The sequence below is a fragment of the Etheostoma spectabile genome, unplaced genomic scaffold (assembly GCF_008692095.1).
Source record: "Etheostoma spectabile isolate EspeVRDwgs_2016 unplaced genomic scaffold, UIUC_Espe_1.0 scaffold00569966, whole genome shotgun sequence".
Taxonomy (NCBI): domain Eukaryota; kingdom Metazoa; phylum Chordata; class Actinopteri; order Perciformes; family Percidae; genus Etheostoma; species Etheostoma spectabile.
In genome coordinates this window covers 10,492-22,966 of record NW_022605455.1, presented here as the reverse complement: position 1 = coordinate 22,966, position 12,475 = coordinate 10,492, and the positions used below count along the sequence as shown (strand labels likewise).

The 12,475-nt window shown below is 42.7% G+C and overlaps 1 protein-coding gene and 1 long non-coding RNA gene across 3 annotated transcripts; both read left to right on the top strand.

The window, feature by feature from the left end:
- The first annotated feature begins 140 nt into the window (after nucleotides 1-140).
- Nucleotides 141-857, top strand: LOC116685547 (uncharacterized). Its single transcript, XR_004330979.1, has 3 exons — nucleotides 141-170; nucleotides 343-567; nucleotides 702-857. It is a non-coding gene; the product is annotated as an uncharacterized LOC116685547 (long non-coding RNA).
- Nucleotides 858-2,204: 1,347 nt separating this feature from the next.
- On the top strand, nucleotides 2,205-11,386 carry LOC116685546 (neoverrucotoxin subunit alpha). 2 transcript variants are annotated; one of them, XM_032510551.1, is made up of 6 exons: nucleotides 2,205-2,479; nucleotides 4,836-5,009; nucleotides 5,105-5,278; nucleotides 6,392-6,565; nucleotides 6,984-7,030; nucleotides 10,548-11,386. In XM_032510551.1, the coding sequence occupies exons 2-6, from the start codon at nucleotides 4,963-4,965 to the stop codon at nucleotides 11,081-11,083; spliced, it is 978 nt and encodes a 325-aa protein (XP_032366442.1). In that variant the 5' UTR covers nucleotides 2,205-2,479; nucleotides 4,836-4,962; the 3' UTR covers nucleotides 11,084-11,386. The 2 variants fall into 2 exon arrangements, with proteins under 2 accessions (XP_032366442.1, XP_032366444.1); XM_032510553.1 differs by lacking the exons at nucleotides 2,205-2,479; nucleotides 4,836-5,009 and adding an exon at nucleotides 2,618-2,753 and having other exon boundaries at nucleotides 10,548-11,382.
- The last annotated feature ends 1,089 nt before the right edge of the window (nucleotides 11,387-12,475 follow it).

Below are 12,475 nucleotides of genomic sequence, written 5' to 3'. Positions count from 1 at the left end.
ACTCCTCAAGAGCCACAGTGGCCATTGTGTCATCATCAGGACTGTGCACAGATCATTAAATGTTCTTAAAACTTGATGTTTTCTCTACAGAGTTCACCAGGAGAGCTCAGAGGGCCTCGGTGGTCACGTCTGACCTTCAGCAGCAAACAGACCTGGACTCCATATTTATGGTGTGTACATATTAAAGAATATTTCCATTATTATCTACAGATTAAAATGCTGAACTACCATTCAGATCCCAATAGTCTCCATGCTGCCTTTTTCAAACCAGCAGCCTTCAGACTGAGAGATGAATCCCGTTGAGTTCTTTAAACTAAATGTTGACTTTATCTTCTGGTCCAGCTGCTGGAGGAGAACATCGTCACTTTTATAAAGAACGAGCTGAAGAAGATTCAGAAGGTTTTATGTCCAGATTACCCAGAATGCTTAGAGAGTCAGAGGGAGGATGAGAAGGTTTGGAGGGTGAGGATGAAGAGCAGAGAGGAGCAGCAATGAAGCATTTCTGAAGATCACACGCACTTCCTGAGGAGAATGAAGCAGGAGAGCTGGCTGACCGTCCTGCAAGCAGTCAGAGTTTAACACATTTAAAAATGGGACATTTATTAAGGTCTGAAAAAAATGCATTAAATTTATACTTATTATTTGAATGTTGAAATATGTTGTTTGACTTATTGATTTTTCCTTGTTGTGTGTTCATTCAGGAAGTCATTCTGGAGTTTGTCAGCGTAAACTCAAGACTAACCAGAAGAAAAGTTCCAGTGTGTGTTTGAGGGATTGCTAAAGCAGGAAACCCAACCGTTCTGTATCAGATGTTCACAGAGATCTCATCATGGAGGGAGGGGCTGCAGGGTCAATGAAGAACATGAGGTCAGACAGATTGAAACAGCATCCAGGAACAGCACCGACCAGAAACCATAATCAGATGTGAAGACATCTTTAAAGCCCCACCTGAAGAGATGAACCAATCAGAACCGTGATGACAACGGGAGTGCTGGCATCGGAAAACCAGTCTTAACACAGAAGTTCACTCTGGACTGGGCTGAAGGCAAAGCCACCAGGCACATCCATTCATATTCCCTTCACCTTCAGAGAGCTGAATGTGTGCTGAAAGAGAGAAAGTTCAGCTTGGTGGAATTGTTAGATCACTCTTTAGTGAAACCAAAGAAGCAGGAATCTGCAGGTTGAAGAGGTCCGGTTGTCTTCAAGCTTTGACGGTCTGGATGTGTCGACTTCCTCTGGACTTCCTCAACACTGCGATCCTGACTGATGTTACAGAGTCCACCTCAGTGGGTGTGCTGCTGACAAACCTCATCAGGGGGCAATCTGCTTCCCTCTGCTCCCTCTGGATAACCACATACGACCTGCAGCAGCCAATCAGATCCCTGCTGAGTATAGTTGACATGGTGACCGTGAGGTCAGAGGATTCACTGACCCACAGAAGGAGATGTATTTCAGTAAGAGATTCAGAGACAAGAAGCAGGCCAGCAAAATCATCCCCACATCAAGACTCACGAAGCCGCCACATCATGTGCCCATCCCAGTCCTTCTGCTGGATCACTGCTACTACCTTTTGGAGAAGGTGTTGGGACCAGAGAGGGAGGAGAGCTGCCCAAGACTCTGACTGAGATGTACAGCACTTCCTGGTGGTTCAGCCAAACGGAACGTTAAATATCATGGGAACTCTGAGATAGATCAACACTGGAGTCCAGAGTCCAGGAACAATTGAGTCTCTGGGAAAACTGCTTTTGAGCAGCTGCAGAAAGGCAACCTGATCTTCTATGAATCAGACCTGACAGAGTGTGGCCATCGATATCAGAGCAGCATCAGTGTACTCAGGAGTGTTCACACAGATCTTTAAAGAGGAGGTGGACTGTACCAGGACAAGGTGTTCTGCTTTGTCCATCTGAGTGTTCGGAGTTTTCTGGCTGCTCTTCATGTCCATCTGACCTTCACCACTCTGGAGTCACCTGCTGGCAGAAGAACAAACAACCTCCCGGCTATCTAAAGTCTTCAGAGAAACCCGTAAACTAAACTGTCTCCATCAGAGTGCTGTAGACAAGGCCTTACAGAGTCCAAATGGACACCCTGGACTTGTTCCTCCGCCTTCCTCATGGGTCTTTCGCTGCAGACCAGTCAGACTCTCCTACAAGTTTTATGACAGACAGAAGTAGCTCAAAGACCAAAAAGGAAACAGTCATGTACATCAGACAAAGATCATGAGGATCTGTTCTGCAGAGAGAACCATCAATCTGTTCCACTGTCTGAATGAACTGAAGATGGTTCTCTAGTGGAGGGATCCAACAGTCCCCGAGATCAGAAGTCTCTCCACAGATAACTGTCTCCTGCTCAATGGTCAGCTCTGGTCTTCATCTTACTGTCATCAGAAGAAGATCTGGACGTGTTGACCTGAAGAAATACTCTGCTTCAGAGGAGGCTCTTCTGAGGCTGCTGCCAGTGGTCAAAGCCTCCAACAAGCTCTGTAGTGCATACACACTATTCAGATTAAATGTAGTTTGCTTTAGTTAAATTTGTAAATGTTTGCTTGAAGCTTTATTCTTATGCATTGCTGATCCTTTTCAGACTGAAAGACTGTAACCTGTCCAAAGAAGCTGTGAAGCTCTGTCCTCAGTTCTCAGCTCCCAGTCCTCTAGTCTGAAGAGCTGGACCTGAGTAACAACAGCCTGCAGGATTCAGTAGTGACCTGGTTGTTGGGCTGGACTGAAGAGTCCACACTGCAGACTGGAAACTCTCAGGTTGGTGTTCAGTTAAATAAAAAGTATCACCCTCTGAGTTGTTATTTTCCTCCTGTTAATTATTGGATTGACTTTTTTTTAATCCCTTTCAGGCTGAGTGGCTGTGAACTTCTCAGAGAGAAGCTGTGAAGCTCTGTCCTCAGTTCTCAGCTCCCGTCCTCTAGTCTGAGAGAGCTGGACCTGAGTAACAACAACCTGCAGGATTCAGGAGTGAAGCATCTGTCCTCTGGACTGAAGAGTCCACACTGCAGACTGGAAACTCTCAGGTTGGTGCTCAGCTATTTGAAAATGATGAAATGAACCTCAACAGTGTTTCCCACATATTACAAAACAATATGTGGTGCGCGGTGTTCGACCAGGGGTTAGGGGGGATACCTATTTCCGTACAAATTACGCATCAATAAATGAGGAGGACACGCTTTTGGATGCTGTTCTCCTCTCCTACTCTTTCTTCAGTGCCAAACGAATCTATCTTTTTCTCTCCCTGACCTTGTCTTTCTCCTTGAGCAGCACTGGTTGAAGGCTGAAAATATTGTAAACAAATTAATAACATAACTAACTAGAACTGCACGCAGTTTCAACGGGGTCCAAGCCTCCCCGCGCCAGTCGTCCCCGGCGACCCGGGGAGTGCGCCAATCACTACCCCAACTGCGAGGACCGCCTCGGGAGTGGGCCTAGATGGCATCCGTCAAATTGTGTAAAATTCAAATGAGCGGTTCATGAGAAATACACTTGTTTTGTATTTGTAGCGCCCCCTAGTAACCAATGTTCGTCAAATTTGGTACAGAGCGTCAGGGGGTCATAGCAAGTAATATTGTAAAGTTTGGCTTTGATAGCATTTATTTTGGCCGAGATATGGCAAAGTCGGTGTTTTCATAGCTAGCTACAAAACTTTGTTTGAGCGTAAAATGCGCAATTCTTATTCTATAAATAATCTTTATACAACTTTGTGTCAGGTTGGTCTGGAGATGCTATGTGCCAAGTTTCGTGCAGATCCATTGCACGGTCTCGGAGGAGTTCGAAAAAGAAGGTTTTTGATAAATCGCGATTTTTCACGCATAAAAGTCTAGGCGGAAATGGGCGTGGCCTATATCACGAGATTCAGTAGGATCCAGGGAACGCGTGGATGTAAGGTTTTTAAATTTCCGATGTACGGTTTGCGAGTTATAGGGCCAAACGCGTTTTGTCCTGGTATAGCGCCACCTAGTGGTGGAAGTGGGTCAATTTTTTTGGCTGAGGTCTTTGCGGACTTTCGGACCAGTCCTGAAAATGGCGCGTCGCCACCATGTACGGTTTAGGCTGCAGCACCTCTTTTATGCGGAGAAGAATAATGAAGAAGGAAGAAGGAGGAAGAAACCTAGCGAAAACAATAGGGTTCCACAGCCCTGCTGTGTGAACCGCGTATCGCCTTGCGATTACTGCGGTGCACGCATCCTCGGGCTTGGACCCCTAATTACACTAGTTGGACTGTTCAGCTCTGTTTCAGACTTACTGGTCCTCATCCTCAACACGTGCCTTTTCAGTCACAGAAAATACTTTTCAATACTCATCTGGATTGAAATGATAAAACATTATCTATAATAAGTTTATTTGATTAACAGTTGCTACGTAGTATTTTGACCTTGACAACCCAACTGCATTCTACCGCAAACTTGCGATTAGTTGAATTTCTAAAGCAGGCGCAATTCCTTGTTTGGTAGGAGTCGGATCGGGACCCCAACAATAACACACTGACAACATTGTATTCATATAATCTGAGCTCCGGCGGCAGCGTCTCTTCCCCCGGGCAGGAACACAGCTTCACCTCACTGCTGCACCGGACCCCGCTGATCCAGATGGGACCAGCCAAAGACAGAGTGGTGACAGGAAGGATCTTCCACGTAGTCCAGAAGGACCTGTATGATGATTTCGGCAGAAAGTTCCACTGCATTTGCCGGCAGACAGAGAGAAGCTACAGTGGGGCTGTAGTATTAATTGTGTGGCTCATCACCACAAAATAATATGTTTGGGAAAAACTGCTTGACATTGTTAATTTCTTCATATATTAATTATTAGATGGCCCTTCTATCGAATCTGTTTTAGGTTAAGTCGCTGTAACCTGTCAGAGAGAAGCTGTGAAGCTCTGTCCTCAGTTCTCAGCTCCCAGTCCTCTAGTCTGAGAGAGCTGGACCTGAGTAACAATGACCTGCAGGATTCAGGAGTGGAGCTGATGTCTCCTGGGCTGAAAGGTCCACACTGCAGACTGGAAACTCTCAGGTTGGTGTTCAGTTAAATAAAGAGTATTACCCTCTGAGCGGTTATTTTCTTCCTATGCTTTATATTGGATTGACTTTTTATTGAATCCCTTTTAGGTTGAGTGACTGTAAGCTGTCAGTGAGAAGCTGTGAAGCTCTGTCCTCAGTTCTCAGCTCCCAGTCCTCTAGTCTGAGAGACCTGGACCTGTGTAACAACAACCTGCAGGATTCAGGAGTGGAGCTGATGTCCCCTGGACTGAAGAGTCCACATTGCAGACTGGAGATTCTTAGGTTGGTGTTCAGTGAGGACCTGAGGAACAATTAAATTTAAAACAACATTGTGTAACATTCATAGATTTTTCAATTTGTGCTCCTACAGTTTCACATTAATTTACTTCTACACTGCTGTCATAAATATCGATACCTCTAAAGTGCATTTGTTATGATTACATTACTTCTAATCTAATTCTAGCGGGTTAACATCTCTGCTAACAGAACCAAAGACACAAGACATAACAAGCCAGCTAATATTACTTAATAGTCCCGCAACAAGAAGGCCAGCTGGCTGTCCTGCCCTTTGTTATTTTGTGAAACTCTCTGCAACGACTAAAAGCCAGTCAGAGTTGTCTGGCTGCAGCTCGGCTGAGGAAGACTCAAGCTGATGTGACGGTCCCCTTTGTGACAGTCTCACTACGTTGTGTATGTGGATCTGCATCTGCATATGGGGAAACCAGACCGAATCAGGATAGACATGTCCACATCACAGACAGAGACATAGAAGCCCACAGCAGTAATCTGGAGTTCTGCTCTTTAACAAACTGGGATCGTAAAGTGTAAATTGTTATTTTTAACAAAAGTATGACAATACATGTCTTACAATACCTTGTCTCTCTCACAGTAAGATGTACAATCAAGTAAAATAAAAACTCAACTTCTAAGTCCTTTCTGCTGTATAAAAACACAGTATATGAAATAGTATAGTGTCGCAATACAAAATAGGCTACATTTAGCATTCAGCTCTGAGCCTAAAATTAGTGATTCCCTAATTGTGCTGGGTTTTTACAGGCAGCTTCAACAACAGCAGAACGGAGCAATCAATCAATTTGTGCTTTAGAATGTAATAACTGCAAAACAATTAGAAACATGGTTTATTTCTCTCTCTCTCTCTCTCTCTCTCTCTCTCTCCCTCTCTTTAATGGATGATGAAAATTTCAAGTAGCTACACAACATTAGTTCTTGTTGTATACAGCTGGACTGTAAAGCCCCGACCATTTCTAGCACTAAAAGTATTGCTCCCGGGAGATGGCCAAAGTCGTACCTGAATTGTCATGACCAACCGTGTGTGTGTGTGTGTGTGTGTGTGTGTGTGTGTGTGTGTGTGTGTGTGTGTGTGTGTGTGTGTAGTCTCTCAGGCTGTATGATCTCAGAGGAAGGGTGTACTTCTCTGGCCTCAGCTCCGAGCTCCAACCCCTCCCATCTGAGAGTGCTGGACCTGAGCTACAATCATCCAGGAGACTCAGGAGTGAAGCGGCTTTCTGCTTTACTGGAGGATCCAGACTGCAGACTGGACACTCTCAGGTATGGACGGACCAAGACTTCATTTTATTTATTTTTTGTCACTAACTGAGAAACTCTGGTTAATGTTCAATGGAGGATCTAAGTGAAGGTGTATTACAGGGGTTCTCAATCTTATAACACAAATACAAATATTAATTCAAAGTCAGAGGCCCGGAAAGTACGGTGGCCCTGAAGTGCAAATCACAACAGCAAATAGAAAAATACAACAACAAATAAGGAAACTCAACGGCATTAACTTCTACCTGAAAGGTGTAACCACACTGTGACAGCTTTAGCAGCATTGCCCTGACTTTGACTTGAACAAGCTGCAGAGTCCACGTAGTCTCACTCCGTCTCATTTCACAATATGATGGTTAAACCTTCAATTATCCACAGCCCTGGAGTATGAAGTGGATTGTGTCTTTGTGTCTTGCTGCAGGGTGGACCATGGTGGACCACAGAGACTGAGACCTGGTCTGAAGAAGTGTAAGTGTGTTTTAAGTTTGCTCTAAGAGAACTCAGCTGTGTGTTACACTAGTTTAAATCTGTTTGTTTTCAATGTACCACTGGTGGTTCGAAATTGGAACGCACCATAAAAGGACGTTATTACTTGCATTAAACCGTCATAAACACGCTCAAGTCATACATCGTTAGAAAGCTTAAAGTCTCATGATTCCATCGAGCCCACACACAAAGCAATAAGGTTACTCACAATGGTTCTAATCATGTTCTGAAGTAAAGAAAGACAGAAAGAATCGAGTTTAATCGAGTGTGTGTTCCTACCTGTCTCCTCGTGTCTTTAATCACAGCGGTGAAAGATCGCCGAAAACGTGGTTTTCCTACTTCGCAAACACTCCAAGGTATTAGAATATCCAAGCCTTGTAATCCATAATTATCTGGTCCCCTCACAATCTTGTAGTTTCTGGCCAAGTTTCGACGTAGAGAAATCTAGATAGTGCATCATTTCTCGGTTTTGATCGTGTGTATCTTTTCCCCTGTGCATGCAACATTCTCACTCGGCACACCGCCAGATTCTGTGGCGTCTGCACTTTCCACTGATGTCCCCAGCCAATAGCATCAGTCTATCTCAAGATATCCTTCAGACTAGCCAATCAAATCCCACAGTCCCCATTGGGCCCATGTGGGAAAAACTGACAGCATATCCCACCAGTTAGAGAAAGAGGTCATAAAACTGGCATCCCTGTGTAGCCAATAAGAAGACGAGTTGATTGATATCAAACATGGCCAGACAAAACTATCCCTGGGACGGTCTCCAGCCCTTTCAAACCAAAAATATTGCATTCTTATGGCATTTCACCATTTCATCAAATTATGATTACTTATTCCTATAAATCTATGTATGTACTTCTTTTAGGTATGTGTATGAGTGATGTGGATGTGTTTTTGTATTTCAGAAGTTTTGTATTTAGCACTTTTTTGGCTTTTTTAGAAATAAGAAATGAGACAAACGCAGAGACATATCTGTAGAAATACATTCATATAAAATCCATTTTATAAGTCATTTTCTTCTGGATTTTTTCGGTTCTAAGTTGAGACATGTGGCTAGGGTACTATTTTAGTATATAGCCCATGTAATATGCTTACAGTAGTGCTTTTTATGAATTTTTCAGATGATTTACTTGGATGGAAATAGAAATTCTGTGTTCTAACCTCTGAAGCTCTGTGTCAGTAAGGCCTAGTGTCACACTGCCACTAGAAACAACAAGCTGAGAGTGTTAGCTTCACAATGAACTCAGGGTCATCCCAGAGGCCAAAGCATGTGGAAACTGCAGCATGTTTTAGGGGGTAAAAAATTTAGGCGAGAAAATCATATATTTTCAAATGTATCATAAGAGACCCCTTCCTGGCACTGGAAGTATAATATGAGATGAGGTTACTTATTATGGTGAATTGGCTAAATCTCCCTTTACCAGTGAATGTTGTTATTATAGGCATAGGTAACTATAAAGAAATAATCAACAAACAATAACGTGGTGCCTCCACTGTGGAACTACTTAACTCACTATGAGCTATATCGGTATTTCAAAAGTGAAAAACATGTAATGTCTGCAACACTGCTTTAAACTCCCATATTTAATGAAAGTTTCCACCCTTAAGATCAACGTGCAACCTAGCTAACAGGTGAAGAACACACCAACATCACTAACTAATTTACTTTAAATGTGAATAACTGTAGACCAATAACAGGCTTAAGTGAACAAGTCGTCAAGTAAGTGCAATATCAGTTATACGACTTCCAGTTCTCAAAGACACACACACAATCTCAGCTGATTATCCTCCGGACAGCTTGTCTCTTTTTCATTTCTCTCACTTTTTTCTCCGTGTGGCGCGCGCACCCGCTCGCGGTGTGTGGCGCGTGTCCGTGCTATTCCCCGACATAATAACCTCTTGTACAAAACTAAAGTAACGAGCCAATTTTATAAAATGCAAGCAGTAGAAAGTACCGATATTTGTGTTAAAATGTAAGTAGTGGAAGTAAAAAGTCGCCACAAAAATAAACAGTAAGATAAAGTAAAAATGTCAGAAAAATCTACTTGAGTACAAAGTTACTTCCCATCTCTGCTGTCTGAAGAAGACCCAGCAGAATTTAAAGCAGGATTATTGTATTTACCCTGTAATGAACTGAAACACCATGTATTAATGTAGTTAACTGTATAAAATACTTTATTTATATTTATTTAACAGTATTTGTGTAGGTCCCTACACTTGATTTTTAGATTTTCTTGCCTGAAGTACGAAGATATATTTTCTTCCTTTTTCTGGAAAGATGTTAGGATTTAATTAATTAATTAATTAATTAATTTAAAATCCACAAACAGAACAAACTGAACACGTTGATCCAACAGAACTAAAAAATACATAAATACATGAATCAACAGTCGAGCTAACAGAAAGCCTTCAGACAGAGTCTATCCAGGAACTGGTTCCCGCTAACCAAAACTTTTTATGCGTGTTGACCAGTCCCCTAGCCCGTCCCTGGTCGTGGTCTTATCTTCTTTGTATGTTGTCCAGCCTCTGAGTTCCATCGTCCCCATCGTTAAAGCAAGGTCGTTAAACACCTTTCTGATGGTCAGGAGGAGCAGGGAGACAACGTCAGCTAATGATCTCTAGGTCTCACTAGTCTCACTTTATTCTCACAGAGATATCCTACAGGCCCTACACTTGATTTTTAGATTTTCTTGTCTGAAGTACGAAGATATATTTTCTTCCTTTTTCTAGAAAGATGTTAGGATTTAATTAATTAATTTAAAATCCACAAACAGAACAAACTGAACACGTTGATCCAACAGAACTAATAAAGACATAAATATATGAATCAACAGTCGAGCCAACAGAAAGCTAACTTTGTTTCTTTATTTTTTATTCACACATAAGTTGTGTTCAAGTAACCTTCAGTTTTCTTCTCTGGATGTTTTTAATAAATAAGAGTTGATATAACTCACAGTCCATGAACACAACACGGCATGATTAATGTCCCAAAGATGTTTAAAAGGTGAATAAAGTGAGTTGAGGTAGATTTATCTTCCAGTTCCTCCCTGATGGGAGACCTGGAATCAGATATACCACACAGACACAAACATACCATAAATCCTCATTTTTCATCCATAAACTGGTATTTCTATAACTGAACATCAGCTAATAGCAGTTTTAGAAAGCAGATGGTTCAGAGCTGCGTTGTGCTGCAGTAGAAGAAGATGGGACAGTTTTATTAGTGAGACTTTATTCAGTTGATGTTTCTAGATTTGGATCATCAGCTGTCCTCATCGGGTCAACACGAGGACAAGAAGCTGGACATTGTTGACATGTTGACTCTCATGTTCAGGAACTCTTCATGTTGGTAGAACTGGATTGTTAAACATCACTCACAGCTGGATATCAAATCAACGTTTGAAGGGTTTTCTTTCAGTTCTTGTCAGTAAAGTTGTTAATAAATGATCAGATGATAACCTGCAGCTGTATTGTGTCTTGTTCTCTCCATCAGATGTCTGGGAACTGGAACTGGACACAAACACAGTACACAGAAGACTCAAACTGTCCGACAACAACAGGAAGGTGACAGGTGTGATGAAGGATCAGTCATATCCTGATCATCCAGACAGATTTGACTGCTGGCTTCAGCTGCTGTGTAGAGATGGTCTGACTGGTCGCTGTTACTGGGAGGTCGAGAGGAGAGGAGGGGTTGATATATCAGTGAGTTACAGAGGAATCAGAAGGAAAGGATACAGTAGAGACTGTGTGTTTGGATGTAATGATCATTCCTGGAGTCTGTACTGCTCTGATGAACGTGGTTACTCTGTCAGGCACAATAACAGAAGAACATTCCTCACTTCCTGCTCTGTCTCTAACAGAGTAGCAGTGTATGTGGACGTTCCTGCTGGCTCTCTGTCCTTCTACACAGTCTCCTCTGACTCACTGATCCACCTCCACACCTTCAACACCACATTCACTCAGCCTCTCTTTCCTGGGTTTGGGGTCTGGTCTGGTTCCTCAGTGTCTCTGTGTCTTCTGCAGGACTGAGAGTCTCTCCTGTGGACAGAAACACTGACTGAAGACCAGCTGCTGAAATCAGAGTTCAGTCTGTTCACCATCACACACACTCTGCACTGTGAAGCAGATCTGATCAGATCTGTCTCCTCGTGTTATTTTGTCTCACAAAGTCATAATTAAAGTCATAAAGTCAAAGGTATAACTACTGGGGGGGGGGGGGCAGTAGCTCAGTCCGTAGGGAGTTGGGTTGGCTGATTTATTCATCTGACTTGTAGAATAACGTCAATGATCGACTTGTTTTAAATGTCGGGGAATGTGGAACAACTTAATGCAAAATGAGTTCAATAAAACAAGGCCACATGCTGATTATTTGATGATGGATTCTTCCTGTTGTGTCTGTGTTTCAACTCCTAATTAAAAGGTAAAGTTTCCGTCCACTAAAGGTTCTGTTGTTGTCTCTGACAGACTGAGATTATTATTCTAAGAGTCTGACAACATTATGGGATGGATCCCTACAGAGATAGACCTTTAGTTAAAGAGTAAGATCCTTTTTGTTTAACATGAAACAGAAATCACCATCACCAAACCCACCAGACTCCATGTAAATAATCACTACTTTTAGTGTGTATAGAGCAGCATATCTCCACCAGACTCCATGTAAATAATCACTACTTTTAGTGTGTATAGAGCAGCATATCTCCACCAGACTCCATGTAAATAATCACTACTTTTAGTGTGTATAGAGCAGCATATCTCCACCAGACTCCATGTAAATAATCACTACTTTTAGCGTGTATAGAGCAGCATATCTCCACCAGACTCCATGTAAATAATCACTACTTTTAGCGTGTATAGAGCAGCATATCTCCACCAGACTCCATGTAAATAATCACTACTTTTAGCGTGTATAGAGCAGCATATCTCCACCAAACTCCATGTAAATAATCACTACTTTAGCGGTATAGAGCAGCATCTCGTAGCGTTTAGTACGAATTTCATATTTTATTGGTAAGCAATATTAACGTAGCGGGGGAACAAAGAAAGCGGAACCAATGTGCGGGTATCGGTACACCCCGGGGCCCAGGTGACGGACACTTTCCTCCTCTTTGGAGACGAGGATGGCGGTTTGTTTCCTCTCTCCCTGATGCCGTAATTCTGCTTTCCAGGTCGGTACTCGGTAACTATGACAACAGCCGGTTTCCTTCTGCCGTGTGTGTGGGGGCTGAAGCTGTGGGGGGGTAGTTATGGAGGTTATGATGGGGAAAGGCGAGCTAAAGAGCCGCGTTTGGAACCGCGGGAAACGGGCTTGGTAAACAATAGAGCTCGCGGCTACCTAACAGGTGTGTATCGTATGGCCATTTTAACATTTAAAATCACATCACGTTTGCCATTAATTTGTATTATCATTTATCATTCCAGATA